General features: G+C 41.2%; 1 protein-coding gene across 1 annotated transcript; it reads right to left on the reverse strand.

Annotated features, from left to right (window-relative positions):
- Nucleotides 1–807: 807 nt before the first annotated feature.
- vstm2b (V-set and transmembrane domain containing 2B) lies at nucleotides 808–23,122 on the reverse strand. The gene is made up of 5 exons (XM_065289285.1): nucleotides 22,363–23,122; nucleotides 21,776–21,963; nucleotides 21,019–21,048; nucleotides 20,211–20,613; nucleotides 808–1,819 (listed from the first exon to the last, which is right to left on the reverse strand). The coding sequence occupies exons 1-5, from the start codon at nucleotides 22,433–22,435 to the stop codon at nucleotides 1,731–1,733; spliced, it is 783 nt and encodes a 260-aa protein (XP_065145357.1). The 5' UTR covers nucleotides 22,436–23,122; the 3' UTR covers nucleotides 808–1,730.
- Nucleotides 23,123–23,975: the final 853 nt, after the last annotated feature.

A 23,975-nucleotide genomic window follows, 5' to 3' on the forward strand; every position in this document is an offset into this window, starting at 1 on the left:
GGACAATGGCTTTCTGTGTTTAGGTAAGCAACAATGCCTCTGTCATTCATAAGAAGATTTGTTTAGGTAGAGTAGATGAGAGTGAAGCAGGGTTAGCTGAAGACATCATTAGCTGAAGAAAGTAGTTTTTGACCTTGTAAAAAGGTGAAGTGTATTTGACTAATGAAATGAACCATGAGTTGTTTGCCAGCTCTGAACATTTGGTACTGCTGGCAAGGGTAATGTGTTTTTAGCTGGAAGTGGACATATACAATTGTAAAGTATAAATAAGTTAATGACACCATGAGTGTATTCACTGTAAGAAAATGCAACATGAAGTTAAGACAACTTGGTTATCAGTGACAGCAAGTGACTTCTTTTTCGAGGGCGCTCGATGCAAAGTTCATCACAACATGTATGTAGCCTGTCATGTGTGTGTTTACTTTTTTTCAAAATGTGTCCTGCGCTTCGAGAGATCCTGTGTGCATCATGTATCTTGTCAACACACATGCCACACTTATTTTGAATTAACGCCCCTCGGATGAGCAGTCACGATACGCCACTGTTGGTTATGCAAGTCAATTCAACAAAACTATTTCAAGTTTTGACTTGAAATAAGTTGATATAACTTATAAAAACAAGTTAAAATTGTTTAACTAAATTTGCTAAGTAACACAAAAATTTGTTGATTTGATATAATTTTTTACAGTGTAGCACACTAAAATCAGGTGTTCAGTCACCTGAACAAAAAAAACAATACAAAGTATCTTTGTGATGTAAAAACCTAGAGAACTATAATTTTCGTTTTTCATATTTTTCATCTTAAAAAAAAACAAAAAAAACAACAACTTTTATTTCAACTGATGTTGGCAACATACCATTTTTTTTCTCTTTTAAAATTTTATAAATGAATGTCTTATCTTGACCACCGTACCTTTAATAAAAATAAACATTATTAGAGGTGACTAACAACAACTATGGTAACGTGTGTCTTTTTCGTCAAAATATATAAGGTTGCATTTTTATACATTAAGAGACCAAAAGCTTGAGAACTTAAAATTCAGATGTGAAGAAACAGAATACACAGTATTACACACAGTCCTGTAGAAAGAGCTGACATGAAAGAGTGTCCTGTTTGACATTACTGCAATGAAACCATTCATGCAAAAAAAGAAAAGAAAAATGGCAAGTTGGACAAATAACAAATCATAAAAAACACAAAGTCATTCACGATTCAATGATTCAACATCACATACTTCGATCAGAACAATGATGAAATTAAAATGTAAAATCATTAAAACTGAAAGAAAATGGTTAAAACAAATGTCAAAAAGCCATGCATTTAGCAAGGCAAACACTAGTATTTGAAAATTCGATGCAGCGTTTATGGATGTCAGTCATGTGTATGACACAAGTTGTGAAGCTCTAATTCACATTGACTCCTTTTTTACATATTTTTGTTGTTGTTGTTTTTCATCATGCTTCTTATAGAATCCATTTATACATCCATATCTGAGTCAAATCTTCTACACAAGTCCCGGAAAAAAACATGGCTGTCTTTTATTATTCTCATAAACTCCAAAGTCATACGCTGATCTTATCGCCACATCTCATCCCTTTCTGTGATGTGCCATAATGGTAGATATATTTATTTATAGATATATATATATATTTAGATGTACGTAGTTATATTTCCCTTTGTCGTTTGGTACATAAAGTGAAATCATTGCGAGTTGTTTGGCTGTGGTCTCTTAGTAGGCAAACAGGATGGGGATGAGCTTATGCAGGATCAGCAAAGTGATGTAAAGGAGGGGCTCGGTGGTTGCCATTGTTCCAGAACCTGCGAAAGTCAGCAACAACAAAAAGAGAGAGACAGAAATCTTTGTTAGATCATAGTCCTTCAAAATGACCAGTCACATCACATTTTAAGTAGCCTCCAAAATATCTACTTTTATTCCTTTAAGTATTATTATTGCCTGCTTCAGCATCTGGGCCATGTTTCACATTACCACAGTCCTTCAGATGGCTCGTTCATAAACACTACTCAGCAATTTTGCTCTTAACACTTCATTCCTTCGTTGCAGATCACACAAAACAAAGAATTTAGTTACTTCACATTTTCATCCACAATTTTTAAGAGCGTAATGCTGTTAACTGTGCTGGAGATGGTGAAAAATGTGCTACTGCTCCAAGCCTGGAGCACTGAAAAACCCTTTGGCCTTGAGGGGAGCTCCTTGCCCTTTTTGTGGGACCTACATGACATTTCTTCCCCTTGACTGACAGCAGATCAGTAGCCCACGGGCCTTTTGAGCGCAAGCCAAGAAATGCAGACCAGAGTACAGAAACTGCCTTGAACGCACACACACACAGCTAAGGCCAGATGGATACATTTAAACCACATAAACACACACATACACACTTGTTGTCTGGCTCTCTAATATACAACCACACACTCATTTGCCAGAGGTAAACACAACAGTGCTGGAGAGCTCCTGACTTTTAGAGTGTGAAACCACCGTCTGTTTCCACAGTTCTGACTTCCTCGTGGTCATATCTCACTGCACTTCTTTACTCTAACTCTCCCATCAGCCCCAAAACGATTAGCATAGTGTGCTGCCTTGTGACTGGTTCCTGTGCACCACAACACAGCAAGCTAGCACAACATCACACAAGCTCTTGGAGCGTGTTATACAGTGGGCTTCTGGAGGGTGTCCATACGACCTAAAATTTCACATTTACCAGTAGCAGTTTGTGGCATCTCTTTTATCATCATTGTTGTGGGTTTAGAAAGTCGTGTTGTCATGGTTAGTTGGGTTGGCACAGGAGAGTATTTCAGAAACATTGCAGTTCAATTGCACCATTCATACAATATAGCAGGGGTTTACAACAGAGACACTTAATATCACTTTCACCTTTTTACTCTTTATTGTTTTTCGTATTTGTCTCTAAATCACTGTGATATATCTTTTAAAAAAACTTGATAGAAGCTGAAGGCCTTAGTGGCCGAAACAGAGTGTTTCATCCACACGCTTACTCCCCGTGAGGATCAATGGATTACAAACATGAAATAGTAAAAGTCTCGATTACATTGTTGCTGACAATTATCACGGCAGAAATGCTTTTATGACATATACACTTGTTATGTATATATTAGGAAAACAGGTAATGTACATATATTGTATGTACATATATTTGCACTTAGACAATAAACTTGCAAAACTTACAGATAGACAATAATAAAAAAGGTACACAAGCTGTCACTGAGGCAATACTCTTTCAAAATGTACACCTTTGTACCTTTTAGTACTTCAGAGGTACATAGAGTTTAAGTATGTATGTATACTGGACATATCTGCACCTGTACCTTTTCTGAGAGTGTGTGTTATATACACTGCAAAAAATGACTTTTAATTTTCGCTTTTTTAGTACTAATATCTAATAATTCTTAAATTAAGACGCTTTTTCTTGATGAGCAAAATTACCTAAGAAAATAAGTCTAGTTTTCAGACAACCAATATATAATTTAAGTGAATTTGTGCTTAAAACAAGTAACAATATCTGCCAATTAGATGAGAAAAAAATCTTGAAATAAGTTTACTTTTGTCTTAAACACCTAATTCAAGAAAAATTGTCTTGCCCGCATTGGCAGATATTGCTTGTTTTAAGCACACATTCACTTAAATTGTATATTTTTTTTGTCTAAAAACTATTATCTTAGGTCATTTTGCTCATCAAGAAAACACATCTTTAAAGGCGCTCTAAGCGAATTGACGCGTTTTAGACAATAAAACATTTTTTTGTTACATACCGGAAACATCTCCTCACTATCTGCTTGCCTGTCCGCTGATCAAACTGTAAAAAAATGTGATCTCTGTAGACAGCCCAGGCTTCACAAACGGCAATATCAACATAGTGGCCAAACATGCACCACGAAACACAACAAAGTGTTCCAGCCAATAAACAGGGTTGGGTGCGTTCATGAAAGCACGGAAGGGAGGGGGAGGAGTTAGCTACGCTCCGTCTGTTTGAAAACAATTCAAACGTCAACAAAAACTAACGTCTCGCAGATTTGCTTAGAACGCATTTAATTTTTTTATATTTCTCCTAAAACAAGACAAAAATAATAAGTAAGAAAGTCATTTGATGGCCAATGCATTGGGCAGTGCACTTTTAAAATAAACTATTATAAAAATAAAGCAACATGATACCACGGCAAGTTGTGTTATAGTCACAAAAATTTTATTAATTTATTCGTGTCACTCAGCACAAATTTCTATAAATAGTTTTTCGTGTCTGTGGAACGATTTTCTTTTTCGTGTCACTTTATGAATTGTTTTCTCTTTTTTACCCTATTTTTAAATCATTGTTCCTTGGAGTTGGGGTTAGATTATACTGTTATGTATTGGTTTCTACATGTTTTTCTTCCGCTTTTAAAACTATTCTCGCCTGGAGTTGGGGTTTGGGTTAGGATGTCTAAAAATGTAACAGAAAGTGATTCTAACCCCAACCGACAATGGTAAGAAAATATAAAAAAAAAACAATACATAGAATGCCACGAAAAAGAAAGTTGTGCCACAGATTCGTGCGAGTGACACGAAAAAGACATCCGTGCTCAAGGCATGAAAAAAGCATAATTTCGCGCCATGGACACAAATAATTTAATCAATTTTTTTGTGACTATAACACGACTTTCTGTGAGATCAGTCTGAAATAAAGGTATGCAATAGAAAAACCGTTTATGGTTCCCCAAAGAACCTTTCAATCAAAGGATCTTGCAACCCCAAATCAGAAAAAGTTGGGAAATTTTGAGTAAAAAAGGAATGGAATAATTTACAAATCTCATAAATTTATATTTTATTCACAATGGAATATAGATAACATATCAAATGTAGAAAGTGAGACATTTTGAAATGTCATGCCAAATATTGGCTCATTTTGGATTTCATGAGAGCTACACATTCCAAAAAAACATTAACATATAAGGAGCAGCTGGAAGAGGACCGATGTTAAGGAATAGGAATGTTGTCCCATTCTTGTCTAAAACAGGCTTCTAGTTGCTCAACTGTCTTAGGTCTTCTTTGTTGCATCTTCCTCTTTATGATGCACCGAATGTTTTCTTTGGGTGACAGATTTGGACTGCAGGCTGGCCATTTCAGTACTCAGATCCTTCTTCTATGCAGTCTTGACGTTGTAATTGATGCAGTATGTGGTCTGGCATTGTCATATTAAAAAATGCAAGGTCTTCCCTGAAAGAGATGACGTCTGAATGGGATCATATGTATCTAGAACTTGGATAAACCTTTCAGCATTGATGATGCCTTTCCAGATGTGTAAGCTGCCCATGCCACATGCACTCATGCAACCCCAAACCATCAGAGATGTAGGCTTCTGAAATGAACGCTTATTACAACTTGGAATGTCCTTGTCCTCTTTAGTCCGGATGAAATGGCGTCCCAGTTTTCCAAAAAGAACTTCAAATTTTGATTCGTTGGACCACAGAACAGTTTTTCACTTTGCCAAAGACCATTTTAAATTAGCCTTGCCGAGGGAAAACGCCTGTGCTTCTGGATCATGTTTAGATATGGGTTCTTTTTTGACCTATAGAGTTTTAGCTGGCAATGGCGAATGACACAGTGGATTGTGTTCACTGACAATGTTTTCTGGAAGTATTCCAGAGCCCATGTTATGATTTCCATTACAGTAGCATTCCTGTATGTGATGCAGTGCCGTCTAAGAGCCCGAAGATCACGGGCATCAAGTAAGGGTTTCCAGCCTTGACCCTTACGCACAGAGATTGTTCCAGATTCTCTGAATCTTTGGATGATATTATGCGCTGTAGATGATGATAACTTCAATCTCTTTGCAATTTTTATCTGAGAAACTCAGAAAACTATTTTTCGGTGCAGCATTGGGGGAATTGGTGATTCTCTGCCCATGACTTCTTACAGACACTGCCACTCTGACAGGCTCTTTTTATACCCAATCATGTTGCCAATTAACCTTATACATTGCAAATTGGTCCTTCAACTGTTCCTTATATGTACATTTAAATTTTCTGGCCTCTTATTGCTACCTGTCCCAACTTTTTTTGGAATGTGTAGCTCTCATGAAATCCAATATGAGCCCATATTTGGCATAACATTCCAAAATACCTCACTTTCAACATTTGATATGTTATCTATATTCTACTGTGAATAAAATATAAGTTTATGAGATTTGTAAATTATTCCATTACTTTTTTACTCACAATTTCTACAGTGTCCCAACTTTTTCTGATTTGGGGTTGTATAATAACCATTTCTTTCTTACTTTTTTCATCTAAAAACACTTTATTCACTGCAAAGAACCTTTGTGAAACAGAAAGGTTTTGTGGATGTTAAAGGTTATTTATGAAACTATACAGCCTGACAAAGATTTATCAATAAACCTTTAATTTGAAGACAGTTGGGATTAAATCGAGAAATACATGATGTAACTTGCTGCATATCAGGATATCCATTGGCATATTTTAATCGCATCACTTCACCAAGCATTAGGGAGCAATTTTCAAACCCTTTCCACTTTCTTCATTATACCCCTAAACCTTAATTGATTCACAGGATCCCCTATTAACTGACCTTCAAAATGTCACTCTGAAAGCAATCAAAATCTCTTTCCATGAGAAATGATAGATACACAGGAGATTAAACTAAACAAGGGTAAGTGAATACACGAACAGACGAGCAAATCAGCTAAAATGCCAAAGTCATGACCCTGACTGCTGTGGAAATAATTACAGTCAACATGGACACAGAGGGATTTTGAGTCCAGCTCATTACTCACATGTCATCCGTAATCTCCTCCTCTTCCTCACTTAACCCATCTATAGAACGATATTAATCTGTCTGTTCGCTTAATAACACATTTAATGAACACACCCCAGTGATCACGGTCCATGCCACTGTTAATATCATTTTGTTACCTTTGATGAATTATGGTTCTTATACTGTTGTGCAGAATGATAATGTGTTTTACACTGGTAAATGCAGTCTCCCAGCAACATAGTTTACATTGTACTACCAAATAGAATTTAAAAGACATTTAAGATATGTGTGTATTTTGTATCTCCTCAGCACACTGACTACAACATTCGGTATGTTCAGCCTTTCACATCTAGTTAGTCTAAAATTAGTAATTTGTTCCCATTGCATTTTTATTCGGCTTTGGCTTTCATATGCTTCATTATGTTTACTGCTCCAGGTCTTTACAGCCTCAGGTCTCAATGCCACAACCTTGAGATTACATTTTTATGGGGACCAGTCATTTTAAAAAGCAGAATCTCTCAGAACTGTTCCTGTGTATTTTTATTTCTTAAAATAGATGTCTATTTAAATAAAGATTCATCACATCTGGGTGCTTTGCAGCTTGGATTAAATTCTGTCCAATTTTTGCCCTTAGCTTCACTGATATATTGATGATAATAATATAGCTTTATCCTTTTGTAATTGCCATGAATTTGCGCATAACGGAATTACAAAAATGAATCACAACACCTTTTGCTTTTATCAGTTGTTTTAACTCCCATGCCATTTCAGCAGGTGCTCTTATAAACAGTTATAATGGCACTTGAGGGCCCACTGAGAGATCAGAAGCAATGGACTCTAAAGATGAAAGATTAGAGGGTTTCAGTGTGATCATATCTGTTGAGCTGAGGGCATGTCCCACCCCTCGGATGGATAATAGTGTTTCTGCGGCACACTCTTCCACCTCAAAATCCAATTGACTATGGTTTGTTGAAAACACGCTTTAAAAGCTACAGGCATAAATGTTTCTGCCCCAGCATGTCTGTGTGAATGCAGAAACCGATGCAGTAAATCAATGATACCTGCAAATGACTTTGTTATTTGTGATGTGACATTAATGAATCTGTTTAAGTAATAACAACATTAATAAATATAAAATCAATTCACCGTCATAAACAGAAGCACAACTATGACACACTCAGTAAAGCAAACCTACAGTATGACAAGAAAACAAAGACGATTAAAGGACCGTGATAGTCACTCCATGTGGATGAGCAAAGCTTTAGCAAACAAAAGATTAAAGCCTAAAGGTCTGAAAAGGATGAATATTGACAAGACTAAAACAACACATGCTGTCTTCATGCTGATAAATGGCTTGTTTAGCCAGCTCACCTGTATAGACATTAAGAACATCAATATCTACTTTCAAATGCAGCACCATAGACTTTTGTTGTTTATGTGACAACAACATCTAAAATGTCTCTTTAAGTAAAGATAATCTAAAATATAATATATTTTAAAAGCCTGATCAGCAAAGTAATCAAATGCATAACATTTTACAGTTAATAAACAGATTGTGGGATTTGTTTCAGGCCACCAAGGGCATTTTATCCTCAAATAGCTTAATGTTGTTAATGTTAATAAAATGAATAATGAACACGAGATCCAGACTGCCAGAAACACTGGCTAGCTGGCACAGAAATATCTAGTTAAAGTCATGAAACTTAGTAGCTGCTCCTGATTTTTTATTTAAATGGTGCATTTCCATTTCTCACCACAGATTTACTTTGGAAAAATGTGGGTTGCTGTTGAGTTCATTACATACAGTAGCCAACCAAGACTCATTTTCCAATCTCATCTCACTTTATGACTTAAAATAGTCTAGAAACTGAAAAAAAATATTTGTTGAATAAAGTAAGACGCATTTACAAGTTAACAATTTATTTCAAATCAGTTTTGTATAGAGTTCTATGTTTTTAAGTGGATTAATGTTATTGTGGGGCGCTGCCCCACCTGCCCATACAGACGAGCTGAAGTAGATGAAACTAGAAAAATTATTTGTTGGCCAGCCTTCTTAAGCAGGGCTCACACCAGACGCGGTAGATGCGCCAAGTGTGAGTGATTTACATGTTAAGTCAATGCAAAGACGCGATTAGACATCCTGCGCCGCTGTACGCGCAAATGGCGCGGAATGCGTGTTCCTCGCGAATTGAGCTTTGCCGTAGGAAAAGCGCGTGTTGAAAAATCTGAACTTCGTCGATTTCCGCGCCGCCTTAACCAATCAGGACCTTACTGTTGTAGTGACGTGATTACAGAAAGCGAGCAGAGTCTCAGGCGTCCATGACTTGAATTTTCGCGTTAATGTCTCGAATGACTAGAATTTCACGTGCTGCTTTCACGCGCGAATGAAGCGGGTAAACTCAAATGTTCAAGTGTCCAACTATGCGCAAATAGCGCGTTTTTGCCGCCTCTACCGCGGTTGGTATGAAAGCACCATTAGTTTTATGGAATGTCCATTTATTCTGTCACATTCTTGTACAGTCATTTTAGCCAGCTAACATGTTTCTATTAACTCTTACCCCGCCATTGACGTGTTAACTCGTTAATAAAGAGAAAACGCTTTACTGCCAATGACAAGTTTTCCGGCAATCTGTATTTACATTATTAACCACCAGGTTACCCAATTCATAAAACCCGGAAGTATTCCCTTAGGGCAAACAGTGAATTTGATCTCTATCACAAATCCTTCGCGAAAATGCAATTATCTCAAATTTTTGCTCAAAATTTTGTATTTTTAAGAAACTTGCCCATATTTGAGAGGTGAGAACAAGAGAACAGATGGTGGGATGAAACAAAGTTTTGTTTGAAAGCAGAGGGTCTGTTCTTTCATTTAATATATTGAATGTTTATATGTGTAAAGAAGAACATTTTCTGGAAGGCATTAAACTTTTGTGAAAATCATAAAAAATGCTAGCGCTAGCTGGCAACTTAAAAAAAATTGGCGGGGAAAGAGTAAACATGGTTGAACAATCCACTCTGCTGTATCTTTCATTGAATGCTTTGTTTAGACTTATCTCTCTCTCTCTCTCTCTTTCTCTCTTACATGTAGTCAAACAAAACCCAGAATGACACAAAGCTTCCCTTGATTTCCCTTGTGTAGTCAGTAAGAACACAAGTAAGCACAGTGTCCCATCATGACCAAAGCAGAGATGAAACAATTAACACTCATCCTAGAGCGCTGAAGTGCTTCCCACACAGTGACAATGTTCAGTAACAGTGAACAAACATATCCAGGTGAACGAATGTTTGCAGTGGGGGTCTGCAGTTTGAAGAGACTCATTATTTATGTGTGAAAGCTGTCCAGCTGCACTAAACACCCGGCTTCTCCCCTCAAGCACCCAATGCTCTGCACTCACTGTCATGGGGGATTGCAATTTGATTACAGGTGAAATACCCAGATTGATGTCTGAGGGTATTAAGCGTAAAGGGAATGCGTGCACACACACAGAGGCTAGATTAAAACAGCTGTGCAGCTGGAGTGATTTAAACTTGCCAAAAGTGATTCAAGGTCACCTGGGGTTACATGCGGCATGATGTAGTCACACACATCAAGTGTTTCTGTAGCTCGATGGTAGAGCATTACATTAAAGCTCTGGATTCGATCCCAGAGAGACGCAAAACTCTCCTAGTGCGTCGGTTATGTTTTTTTCTAAATTAACATCTTCTGTCAGGCTCTTATGTTTACGATCTGTAATTTCATATGAATGGCAACTGAAAAGTTATTAGTTAGTAATTAAAATTCTTTATTTTCAGAAATGTCACTTTAGTAATTTTATTGGTAATTAACAAATATGACTGGCTTTTGTGCAAAACCCTCTAAGTGCATGCAAGTCTTTTTGGCAAAAACCTCTACATCCACTTCTTTGGACAAGACAGTAACATAGTCACTGTCCTTTCTCAATAATTCAATATCATAATATTATTTTCTTAAACTTTAACCAGGTAACTTAGGACTTTGCTGAAAAATGGACGTGTAACAGATTCTGCCCAGTATTTCTGAATGGTCTGACACCGGAATAAAGTGGATTTGAAGCGAAAGTATTTGATGAATGTATACTATTAGACAAAATAATTCAGTCAATATCATCATCTAATTTTTGACTGACTTGGCGTTTAGTGGCATTTGCATCTGAAATCTTCACATACTGTATTGATAAAATGTCCTGTTTGTAATACACTGTAGATAACTTTGGATAAAACCGTGTTCCAAATGCATGTTAATCCTAATCCTAATGTTAGAAATCTTATATTCACATACAGTATCTTTGTCTCTTATTGTAACTGTTAGGAATTTGGTCAGGTCAGCTCAGTCATGAACCATGGCTGTGTGTTTGTTGTTTGTGGAGCACATGGTCTTTGCTTGACATGTGTTTGGTGTCTCGTTTGTTACCCCGCCCCCTCGTTGACCTTAATTCATTCACTCATCACCACACCTGTTCCCTATGATTAAACACCATTTATATTCTCCTCATGTTTCCCTTTGTCTCTGTCAGACCGTGTTGTTCTCTTGTTCTAGCATTGCTGATCTTTAAGTCTAGTCTTCCAGTCTTATTGTTTGTTCAGGTTTATCTTTTGTTGATACTTTAATTTGGTTTAAGTTTAGTTTTTGTCATTCGTTCTAGACTCCTTGCCTTTTTGTTTTTTTGCTGTTTTTTCTTTCTTTTGTTCTTTTAGTTTGCCCACCAGTCTCATCCTCTCTCCAGCCTCTTCAGTCCAGTCGAGCCTCCCTGCCTCTTCAGTCCAGCCAGGCTTCTCTTTCTCTACTCTTCAGTCCAGCCTCTCTGCCTCTTCACCTCAACGCTCGCCACCCGGGTCGGATACATGGTTCTCTGCTGACGCTGCCGTACACTGGGGTTCCAGTTGGCCTTGTAGTCAGCACTGACTTTGTCTCCCAGAGCCTATCAGCTATCTACTCCATCTCTGCTGGCATTGTCGTACACTGGGCTTCCAGTTGGCCTTGTAGTCAGCTCTGAGGATCTGAGTTCTCCACCGGTCATCTGCCTGGTTGTTTCTGCCTATCCATCCAATCCTGGGCCGAGCTTTAAGAGACTTTTCATTGTTTTCCAACTTTATAATAAATTTGTGTTTTACCTGCAATTGAGTCTCTCTCTTGTTCCTGACAGTACGGTCTGACCAACATGGACTCAGCAGGTCAAGATCAGATTCGCCAAGCTCTCGCCCAGCAAGGTGCACTCTTAGGACAACAGGCCACCCAGCTCGATGCTGCTCTACGAGAGGTAGTCCAACTCTCTTCCCGGGTGGCGGAGCTCAACATTCGGATCGAGGAGATCCAACGGGGTGCTGCTGCCAGTCCTGCATCCACGGAATCATCTGCTGTCTCTCGTCATGAGCCTGAACCCCATGCCAACAACCCGCCCGTTTATGATGGGGATCCTAATTCCAGTCGGGCATTTTTGTCTCAGTGCTCCTTAGTATTTGCTTTGCAACCTCGTCGCTACCCCACAGAGAGATCGAAGGTAGCTTATGTACTAACACTATTGTCTGGCCGAGCTCGTGAGTGGGGAACTTCAGTTTGGGACTCTGAAGCCTCCTTTTGTAACTCTTTTGAGGGTTTTCGCTCTGAAATGATAAAACTGTTCGATCGCTCTGCCAGAGGAGAGGAAGCAGCATCTCGTTTGACACGCCTGTCTCAGGGGCCTCGTTCTGTGACCGAGTATTCTATTACTTTCAAAACTTTGGCAGCCTCTTGTGAATGGAATGAGGCCGCTCTTCGTTCTCGTTACCTGGAGGGGCTGGCTGATTCCATCCAGGATGAGATCATGGGACTGGAGTTACCCAGCAGTCTGGATTCTATTATGGCCCTTGCACTGCGTGTTGAGACTCGTCTCTCTCGGCGTGAACACCGTCGTCGCCTCCATTCGTTTCAGATGGAGGTTGAGGATACCTCTCTGGTACCTGCGGTTTCACCAGCTACTTCCTCACCGACAGCTCCTGAGCCCATGCAGGTGGGGCGACTTCGTCTAACTCCCCAGCAAAGACAAGACCGTTTGACTCGGGGGTTATGCCTGTACTGTGGGAAGGCTGGCCACATTGCCATTAGATGTCCAGTAAAAGCCCGGGTCCACCCGTAATTCAGGGAGTACTGGTGGGCCGTCTTCCTTCTTTTCCCTGTTCTCGGACTCATTTGGACGTTTCTCTCTTCTTTAAGGAGTCCAACCATCAAGTTCTGGCTCTGCTGGATTCCGGGGCAGAAGGAAACTTCATTGATTATGCCATAACTAAGCAGTGGGGTATACCCTTACTCCCCCTCTCATCACCTGTTCATGCCTGGTCCCTGGAGGGTCGTCTAATTTCTGTTATCACTCACTGCACTCCCCGGGTAGGTCTAGTTGTGTCGGGCAATCATCGTGAGGAAATTGAGTTGCTAGTGATGAAATCACCTCATGCCCCCATTATTTTGGGGCATCCCTGGCTGAAGCAGCACAATCCTCACGTTGATTGGTCAGGCAATTCTATTTTGGCTTGGAGTCCGTCTTGCCATGGTTCATGTCTGGGTGCTGCCTCTTCTTCTGTGTCTTGTTCTTCTGTGTTTCAGGTGGAGGCTGCCGACGTCTCTGGGGTGCCGGGGGAGTATTTGGATCTTCGTCTGGTTTTCTCCAAGTCTCGAGCCACATCTCTTCCTCCTCATCGGCCGTATGACTGTGCCATCAATCTCCTCCCAGGCACTTCTCCGCCTAAGGGTCGTTTATTTTCCCTGTCTGGTCCTGAAAGAGAGGCTATGGAGAAATACATTCAAGAATCTCTCAAAGCTGGTCTCATCCGTCCCTCCTCATCTCCAGCGGGTGCAGGTTTCTTCTTCGTGAAGAAGAAGGATGGCTCCCTGCGGCCTTGCATTGATTATCGAGGTTTGAACGACATTACAGTTAAGAACAGGTACCCCCTACCTCTTATGTCTTCTGCCTTTGAACTCTTGCAGGGAGCACAGGTCTTCACCAAATTAGACCTCCGCAATGCTTATCATCTGGTTCGGATCCGGGAGGGAGATGAGTGGAAGACAGCTTTCAACACCCCTACGGGACATTTTGAATACCTGGTCCTTCCCTTCGGGCTTACTAATGCCCCCGCTGTCTTCCAGGCTCTGGTGAACGATGTGTTGAGAGACATGATCAATCAGTTTGTCTTTGTGTACCTGGATGATATTTTGATTTTTTCCCCATCTAAGCAGGTACACACTCAACATGTCCGCAGAGTCCTTCAACGGCTGCTGGAGAACCAGCTCTTTGTCAAGGCGGAGAAGTGTGAATTCCACAAAGAGTCAGTTTCGTTCCTGGGCCATATCATTGCGGTGGGAGAGATTAGACCCGATCCTGCTAAGGTAAGGGCCGTTGCCGAGTGGCCAGTCCCCGACTCTAGAAAGGCTCTGCAGCGATTCCTGGGCTTCGCCAACTTCTACCGGTGATTTATCAGGAACTTTGGTCAGGTAGCTGCACCCCTTACAGCACTCACCTCCTCTAAGGTTCAGTTTAAGTGGAATGATAGAGCTCAGGAGGCCTTTGATAAGCTTAAGTCCCGTTTTGTCACTGCTCCTGTGCTTTCTGTTCCAGATCCTGACCTCCAGTTCATTGTTGAGGTGGATGCTTCCAATGTCGGGGTAGGCGCGGTCTTATCTCAGCGTTCACCCAAAGATGGGAAGGTGCATCCGTGTGCCTTTTTCTCCCACCGGCTCAGCCCAGCCGAACGCAACTATGACATAGGGAATCGGGAGTTGTTGGCGGTCAGGTTGGCATTGGGTGAGTGGCGCCACTGGTTGGAGGGAGCAGTACAACCCTTCCTGGTCTGGACGGATCATAAGAATTTGGAATACATCCGTTCAGCCAGGAGGGTTAGTTCGCGGCAGGCCCGCTGGGCACTCTTCTTTGGCCGGTTTAACTTTTCCCTCTCGTATCGTCCAGGTCCCAAGAATGTTAAGCCTGATGCGCTCTCTCGTTTGTTCGAGCCTCCTGAGGGGGAGAGTCCGATTGAGACCATCCTCCCAGAGGGTGTGGTGGTGGGCTCTCTTTCTTGGGAGATTGAGAGGCGGGTCAGGGAGGCTGGTCGAGAGGTTGAAGTGCCGGAGGGGTGTCCAGCGGATCAGTTGTTTGTGCCGGAGGTGCTGCGACCTGATGTTCTCCGGTGGGGTCATGAGTCCAAGCTGGTCTGTCACCCAGGTGTTCGCAGAACGATGACTGCCATCCGTCAACGATTCTGGTGGCCTTCTATGCAGGTCGACGTCAGGCAGTTTGTGTTGGCTTGTTCTGTATGCACCCAGAACAAGAGTTCTAATCAGCCTCCCGTTGGTCTGCTCCAGCCCCTTCCCATTCCCTCTCGCCCATGGTCACATATTGCTCTAGACTTTGTCACTGGGCTTCCCTTGTCGAGAGGTAACACTGTTATACTGACAGTGGTGGACCGCTTCTCCAAAGCAGTTCATTTCATCCCACTTCCCAAACTCCCCACTGCTAAAGAGACTGCTGAAATCATGGTTGAACATGTCTTCCGTATTCATGGTCTTCCTGTTGACCTGGTTTCAGATAGGGGTCCCCAGTTTGTCTCACGGTTTTGGAAGGAGTTCTGTCGACAGATCGGGGCCTCTGCGAGTCTGTCGTCCGGTTTCCACCCTCAGACCAATGGGCAGTGTGAACGAGCCAACCAGGATCTCGAAAGAGCCCTCCGCTGCCTGTCGTCTCATAATCCGAACTCCTGGTGTCAACAACTACCTTGGATTGAGTATGCCCATAACTCATTACCTGTGGCATCGACAGGTATGTCCCCATTTCAGACATCTTTAGGTTATCAACCCCCTCTGTTTCCTTCACAGGAACCCGACGCTGCTGTTCCATCTGCCTTTGCCTTTGTCCAGAGGTGTCGTCGCACCTGGAGGAAGGCGGAGAAGGTCCTGGCCCAGACCTCAAGACGGAACAAAGCAGCCGCTGACAGACATCGGACCCAGCAACCCACCTATATCTGTGGTCAACGAGTATGGCTTTCCACTAAGGACTTGCCTCTCAGGGGCTCATCTCGTAAGCTAGCTCCTTAAGTTCATTGGGCCATACCGGATCACTAAGGTGCTCAGTCCGGTGACTGTCAAGCTCAAGCTTCCCCCTGTTCTTGGTCGGGTTCACCCTGTATTTCATGTGTCCAGGGTTAAACCTGTGTTGTCTTCTCCCCACAGTACTCCTGTCTCTGCCCCTGCTCCCCCTCCCCCACTCATGGTGGATGGCTCTCCTGCTTATACTGTACGGAGAATCCTTGCTGTGCGACGTCGTGGTAGGGGCTTTCAGTACCTGGTGGACTGGGAGGGTTACGGTCCTGAGGAGAGGTCATGGGTTCCAGGCCGTGACATCTTGGACCAGTCGTTGATCCTGGACTTCCGCCGGCATCATGGTCCTCTTCCTGGGACGTCTGGTGACGTTCCTGGGGGAGGGGGTACTGTTAGGAATTTGGTCAGGTCAGCTCAGTCATGAACCATGGCTGTGTGTTTGTTGTTTGTGGAGCACATGGTCTTTGCTTGACATGTGTTTGGTGTCTCGTTTGTTACCCCGCCCCCTCGTTGACCTTAATTCATTCACTCATCACCACACCTGTTCCCTATGATTAAACACCATTTATATTCTCCTCATGTTTCCCTTTGTCTCTGTCAGACCGTGTTGTTCTCTTGTTCTAGCATTGCTGATCTTTAAGTCTAGTCTTCCAGTCTTATTGTTTGTTCAGGTTTATCTTTTGTTGATACTTTAATTTGGTTTAAGTTTAGTTTTTGTCATTCGTTCTAGACTCCTTGCCTTTTTGTTTTTTTGCTGTTTTTTCTTTCTTTTGTTCTTTTAGTTTGCCCACCAGTCTCATCCTCTCTCCAGCCTCTTCAGTCCAGTCGAGCCTCCCTGCCTCTTCAGTCCAGCCAGGCTTCTCTTTCTCTACTTTTCAGTCCAGCCTCTCTGCCTCTTCACCTCAACGCTCGCCACCCGGGTCGGATACATGGTTCTCTGCTGACGCTGCCGTACACTGGGGTTCCAGTTGGCCTTGTAGTCAGCACTGACTTTGTCTCCCAGAGCCTATCAGCTATCTACTCCATCTCTGCTGGCATTGTCGTACACTGGGCTTCCAGTTGGCCTTGTAGTCAGCTCTGAGGATCTGAGTTCTCCACCGGTCATCTGCCTGGTTGTTTCTGCCTATCCATCCAATCCTGGGCCGAGCTTTAAGAGACTTTTCATTGTTTTCCAACTTTATAATAAATTTGTGTTTTACCTGCAATTGAGTCTCTCTCTTGTTCCTGACAGTAACATTTATTTTATTACATTTCCAACCTCTCTGCAGGTCTTAATTTGTCTCTCTTCATCTTGCTGCAAAAATATGCCCACCTGCCAAATTAAGGTTTCTAAGGATTCCTTCCAAAAAATATCTTTCTCTCTACTTTCACCTCATTCCTCTTTCTGACACAAACAGCCAAACATAAGGATAAAAAAATCGATTTACATACATAATTAGATTAGCCAAATCTGCTAAATCAATGTAAAATAATTGTTACATCAGTTTGAACTATAGGGCAAACACAAATAGCTCAACCAGAAAGCAATAGCATTGATATGAAATGAGCTTCTGAATTAATTAAACAAGCTGAGAAAATTGTGGAATTAAACTGTGGAACAGCCTTCGTGACACTGTTTGGGGCTCAGACACTCTCTCCCAGTTTAAATCTAAACTAAAAACGCATCTCAACCTAGCATAAACATAATTGCATCCTGTAACTTTGCATGGAATTTAAAAATACTTACAGTATTAATAACTACCCTTTACTTAAAAAGCTATGAACACCAACTACACTAATTTTCTCTATTTGCTTTTCTGTTTCTACCACGGGATGCTCATGCAGCTCCTGTCTGGATCAAAAGATCCAACACATACTGAAAGAAAACATTGACCCTTGCAGATGACATCAGCTCTATAAACTGATTTAAATTTTTTGTATTTTCTGAATTGTTATGCTTTATGTATTCTACATTGTATCCTTTTGTAAAGTTGCTTTGCAACAGTGTAAACTGTGAAATCCACTAAACAAATAAATGTGAATTGAATTAAATTGAGCATTTCCAGTGAAGGCATTTAATTGCAGACCACTTCTACACAGAGACACATTTTTTATGCTTAATGCTTTGATAGAATTACAGAAAATGTTCCTTACAGACACATGCTTATAACCTCTTTGTTTGGGAACTTGGCGGAAATCGGTACCCATTTTCTACAGGGCACTGAGTTAATCTCCTCTTTCCAGTAAGAACAGACATGCCACCCAACCCTGCTGGGAAAAATAAAACAACAACGAAGCAGCAAGAGGCAATTTGATGCACCTGACAGCATGCAGAAGGCCAAGCTTATCAGCTTCTGCCTATGGCATTCCTTTAATATTAATTGTTTCTGTCACTCAATGTGATGACATTGTGGAAAAGTGACAGATGTATGTTTCCAAAAGAGGAGATGTGCTTGTGTGTATGTGTGTGTCAGTGTGAGAGAGACGTGCTGATATTGTGGTCAAAGCTGAATAGAAAGAGAGAGAGAGAGAGAGAGAGAGAGAGAGAGAGAGAGAGAGAGAGAGAGAGAGAGAGAGAGAGAGAGAGAGAGAGACAGAGAGAGACAGAGAGAGACAGAGAGAGAAATAAAGCCTGGAAAAATAGCGTGGATGATCAGTGCACTGGCCCTCTTCATGTCCGACATGCTCGCCAAATGGCTGCCTCCATGTCTGACTGCACTAAAGATAGGGCTGGTTGAGCATGTTGCCGCACATATGTTTACTCCCTCATCTGCACAAGCATACTGTAAATGTACAGGAAAGACATGCATATGTTTTTCATGATCATAAACACATTGTGTGTCACAGTTTCAATAGGATTTTAAACACAACCTAGCCATTCGCCTTTTCAACAAGAAACAAAGCTGCATTAAAATGGCTTCTATGAATTTATTTGCCATTTACTAAGCACAGGAAAAACTGATGCAGCTTGTTTAATTATTGAAATAAAGGCCATTATTGAAAAGTAAAACCGCACAAATATCCTACTATATGTATAGCATAAAAATGGTATGCATTTTATGATCATTTTGCATTTAAGATATTGTTCCCAAAAAGGAAAACTTAACACATTAGATTTTCCAAATCACTGGTTTGTGATCAAATGAAAATGTTAGAGGAAGAATGATGACACATCTACACATCTGTTGACAGTGTCCACTCATGAGACTTACAGACAGTACCAAGGTTAAAGCGTAATTACCCTTCTCTAAAATGCTTTTAAATCAACTGTATAGACCACACTGTTTAGTCAAGTCACCCGCAGGGTAATGCATCCCTGCCACAAACAAATTCCCATGGCTTAACACACTTGATGTAATCGCCCACCATTGTCTGCAGAAATCACTCGGTGACAGAAAAGAGACCCAAGCCTCTTAATCCCCACCCAAGCCCCCCATAAATACAGGACCCAACCTCAGGCCAGAGATAAAGAGACAAGGCTATGTCTTGATAACCTGACTTTCACACTGCACGGTGGTCATAAAGAGACAATAAGGGTCAAGACTGATGCTATAAGACAGGACAGACCCTAGTGCCACTTCCTGCATCAAACAGCCTGTGCCATCAACTGCTTTTATTACTTTCTCTCTCATGATTCCCTTCAATCTTCTGCTTTTTTGCCTTTCAAGTAGCACAAAGTACAGTGATACATAAACAATCACACACATATACCTCCATACAATTTCCTCCCAGACTGCCTGGTGAGCAAACAGGGGCTTGATATGGCAGCGCATCAAATTAAACCTTCCAGCAGTGGGTGTACAATGCGATTATTCTGAGATGTGCTTCATTGATTAGTGTGTGTTTGTGTCTGTATCTCTCTCTCTCTCTCTCTCTCTCTCTCTCTCTCTCTCTCTCTCTCTCTCTCTCACACACACAAGCACGCACACACACACACACACACACACACACACACACACACACACACACACACACACACACAGATCAAAACAGGAAGGTATATGAAAAACAAAGTGTCCAGAATAATGCTGGTAATAACATTGAAATGCAATGTCTTAATGTCTGACAGTAGACAGATAAAACTTCATTTAATGTTCTGTATTTCTGTATTGCACTCTTAAAAATGACACTTTTATCTAAAGCTTGCTATGGAGCTACCATAGGCTACTCTCATTGGGAATTTCATACATAATTTCATACATAAATAAACTTTGAATAGACAAAGATCATTCAAGTTGCATCACTTACTATTTTAAAAACAATCCAGCAAAGTCACCAAAAAATCTCACATAATCCATCACCAAACATCCTATAGCCTATATATCATTTCTCTCTTGAACACTGGGTGTCGCTGTTGCGCTTTCACTTACCGGATCCGTGCTGTTGTCTTAGGATGGATGAATTGCCAGGCCGGGGTGATGCTGAAGACTTGACCGCAGTGCCAGTCATAGTCGTTGTGGCGGGAGCAGGTCCAATTCCTAGCGGTGGAGGCACGCGGGGTTTTCCTTGACCCTGGCCCGGTTCTGATGTGGCCCTTCCACCCGTCGCCGTGTTACTGTTCCTCAGTGGCCATCGGTTCTGGATATGAGACACGGCCTCCTCGGCCAGCATTCCCTCGCGTGGAGTCACGCGCAGAGTGGCCTGCACCTTGTTTTCCTGAGTCTCATCAGAGTACAAGTCCAAAACCCGACACTCATACACGCCCTCATCCTCCTTCCGGACGCCCGACAGGCTGAGCCTGTGGGAAATAGCGTTGCCCTGGACTCTTACCGTCTGTTCATGAAGAGAGAAAGACGTGGTATTAAATGGGATGGGTGATAATACATGTATTTTTTGCCATTTTAATTTCCGTATTTTCCATTTAACAAAGCAAGTAGCTTAACAGATGCAGCCTATAATGTATCTGTAATGTTAATAAAATCACAATTTTAAGATATAATTTAACTATAACATTTTCAATTGTTTTATGTTTTATTAATATAAAAACACTAAAAAATTCGCTGAAAAGTGATGCAGCAATAAAAATCAAGTCATATAATCGGATCAGATTGTGTATTCTCTGCGGTATAATATATCACACTGAATCACGTGAAATAGCATAAATACTCTCACCACCACCTCTTATAAGGACCTCATGAATTATTTAAACACTTACTAAATTCTCATTGGAATACTCACGCTTATTTTCGTGGCGTCCCGGTGGGCAACCTGTAAAAAAATACATCAAAACATAAACACTCCTGTCATAATATCATTAGGAAACTAAAGCAGAAGCGTTAAAAGCCTCGCTCCCATCAGCACCATGGACAGCAACAGTAGAGCGTATCACGGATACGTTTATCATTCATGTTTTAAAGCTTTTCATATGGCTATGGAGGGTTTTGTATTAATAAGCTGCATGCCAGTTCCAACAAATTTAGACTTTAGGCCTATTGATGAATGCTTAGGTTGATTTAGTTTTGTTAAAAGCAGTCACTGGTTTTACAATTAAAAGCAACGAAACTCTTTTCTCTTGGCATACAAGTATTGTGGACAAGGACCCATAGGGCTACTTAAAACGCGTTGTGACATTTATATGATTAAGAATGCATGACATCACCTTGATATCAGACCTTTAACTAAATAACCACCCACGGCCTATATTGATTCAAATACCTATAATTTAAGTTCACACACATCAAAGAAAAAGTGAACAAAAACCACGTCACACCCCAATGCGTCCGTCAAACAACATTCATTTACATTTATGCATTTTAACCAAAGCGCATTCAGTGTATACAGTGCATTTCATTAGTATGCGTGTTCCCTAGGAATCAAGCCTATGACCTTGCTGGTTTGCGCAACACTAAGCACTCCTGGTGCAACTTTTACAACAGGTCTCCAAACAGAAACTCTGGAGGTTTTTATTATACATATAAGCAATAACCCCCTTTACCTTGGCTCTGTTGGTCGGAGCGCTGATCTGAAGTTCTTGCGCGAGCTCTTTAGGGGCTGCTTCCTTTAGGTACCACCATTGAATCTCCAGAGAGAACGGCGAGACACCAACAGCTCGAAAAGCGCACGGCATATCTATGTCCTCGCCCTCACCGACACTCACATCTTTGGGGACTTCAGTAAACGAGGCTTACAAAGAAAACACATCATCAACAGATAGTTTGATTACAAGAAAACCTTCGAACAGACAACAAAAAGTACTATATCAATAACGTGAAACGCACGCATTGTGTTTTGTAAATCGTTTAAAAAGAATCAAGCTTTTTAAGTTTCGGGTGGGAGGATGTTGACTCTACACAAGTAAATGATATGCATTCATTGTTGGGTTCAGCGTGCAATGTGGCACGAATAAACAATGGCACAATAACAATTGCTTTAACCAGATGCAATGCAATAAATGAGCATCATGAAAAGAGAAAAACTTCAGTGCAGAATCGTTAAACCGCATCTGCTATCTCTAAACAGACTATACTCGTGAGCAAATATGCAGCAGAGAGTGGGAATCTGTGACTGCTTAAGTTTACTTACCATTCGCACAGAGGAGCAAAGGCGCATTCAGAACCAAATAATAAAGGACGCCGTAGAGTCCCCGTTTTTCCATGTCATAAATAAGGTGATCAAATTGGAGAACGAGTGAAAGTGGTCATTTGACCAGGATATACTGGTTTTATTTCATTGGCATCTTCATAACTTCGTTTGGTTCGATTTTGCTTGAGGAGATATCATTTATTTCTCCGATAGGTAGGCTACAATGAACGGTCTGAAATCTTCAAATAAGATACTCCAACAGGATGCTGCGTCAGTCAACCAAGACGTAAAATCCAATGTTGCGGACAAGAATACCCTTTTCTGTTGCAAAAACTGCTTTCTGTAGAATTTTACTGTGTTTTCATGAATGTGTATCCTTTGCCACTAACGAATCCTCTGTTTGACCATTTGCTTCGTTTCAAGATAAAACTCGCTTTCAACAGTAGGAAATATGCTCACTTTGGTCTCCATAAAAAGAGAAAAAATCCGTAGCTCGTTTCCACCACCCATCACAAAACAACCCCGTATCTATGTCCGCGACAAAAAATAAAAATAAAAGATCCAGTGTCTGTGCATAAAAGATTCCCTTGACGTTTTTAAGAAGCACCTAAATGATAAAGAGGCATTAGTGGACAGCTCCGGCGCGCCACTCCAACTCTCTGTCTTGTGTGTGAGCGCGTGAGCAGTAAGGAGGCGCTTTGGCATCTCCAAACCCGCGAGACCACTGACAGACCGACGGGGTTTGGGAGCAAACTAACTCTCTGTCTCCCGGATCAGCATAAGCCTCGACCAATAAGAGAAAAACCGTTTCAGCCGACGACGACTGGCTTGAAAATAAACGGGAGTTAAATGATTCATGCGGTTTGTTCTATGAGATCAACAAGCATGCTTAAAAGTAGCTACCGTCAGGGCTAAACGTATTAAGTTTTTTATTTTATTTTAGATTAGCCTCCCATTTTAATAATAGTAATCTGCATTTCCTATGCAGATAGTCAAAAAAGTCAAATACACATTTTGTTCAGCATTGCACAGGTTCACATTGTTTCAGTAAATCAGGGTTTCCACCATAACACTGCAGTCTTCTGATACAGCTTTAACTGTACAAATACAAACAGCTGTATGCAACACGGACCATATATTAATATTGATATTAGTAGCACTCATTTACATTTATGCTTTTGGCAGTGAAAATGATGGTATACATTTTTCATCAGCATTTATGTTCTCTGGGATCAAACGACACAGCCTTTTGTGCTTCTAACGCAATGCACTATCAATTGAGCAACCAGAACTGTAATCATAGTAGCCCAGCATATGAACTTTAACTTCAGTCTATGAAAAAACAACCATATTCCTTCACATGGAATTGCAGGATGTGTCGCCATATCTGACCACTAATCCAGCATTGTCCCTGGAGTCCCAGGCTTGTGCAGCAGAGTGCTTCTCTGGCTGAATCCTAAAACAGCCCTCCCTCCCAGCTGCCTGCCTGCCAATAATGTAGCACTTGTTCACCCCTACACTCCCATTAGCACTTCACCAACAGAGAAAGGAAGAGAGGAGATAGAGATAAAAGGAGAAATGGGGCAAGAGCAATATTAAAATTAAGCTTTGGT

This window comes from Paramisgurnus dabryanus, chromosome 2 (assembly GCF_030506205.2).
Source record: "Paramisgurnus dabryanus chromosome 2, PD_genome_1.1, whole genome shotgun sequence".
Taxonomy (NCBI): Eukaryota; Metazoa; Chordata; class Actinopteri; order Cypriniformes; family Cobitidae; genus Paramisgurnus; species Paramisgurnus dabryanus.

Coding starts and splice junctions, on each gene's coding strand:
- vstm2b (XM_065289285.1), bottom strand. CDS start 22,435: ATGGAAAAACGGGGACTCTACGGCGTCCTTTATTATTTGGTTCTGAAT. Junction 21,049..21,775: donor CTCCGACCAACAGAGCCAAG/GTAAAGGGGGTT, acceptor ATTTTTTTACAG/GTTGCCCACCGGGACGCCAC. Junction 1,820..20,210: donor AAGACAACAGCACGGATCCG/GTAAGTGAAAGC, acceptor TGACTTTCGCAG/GTTCTGGAACAATGGCAACC.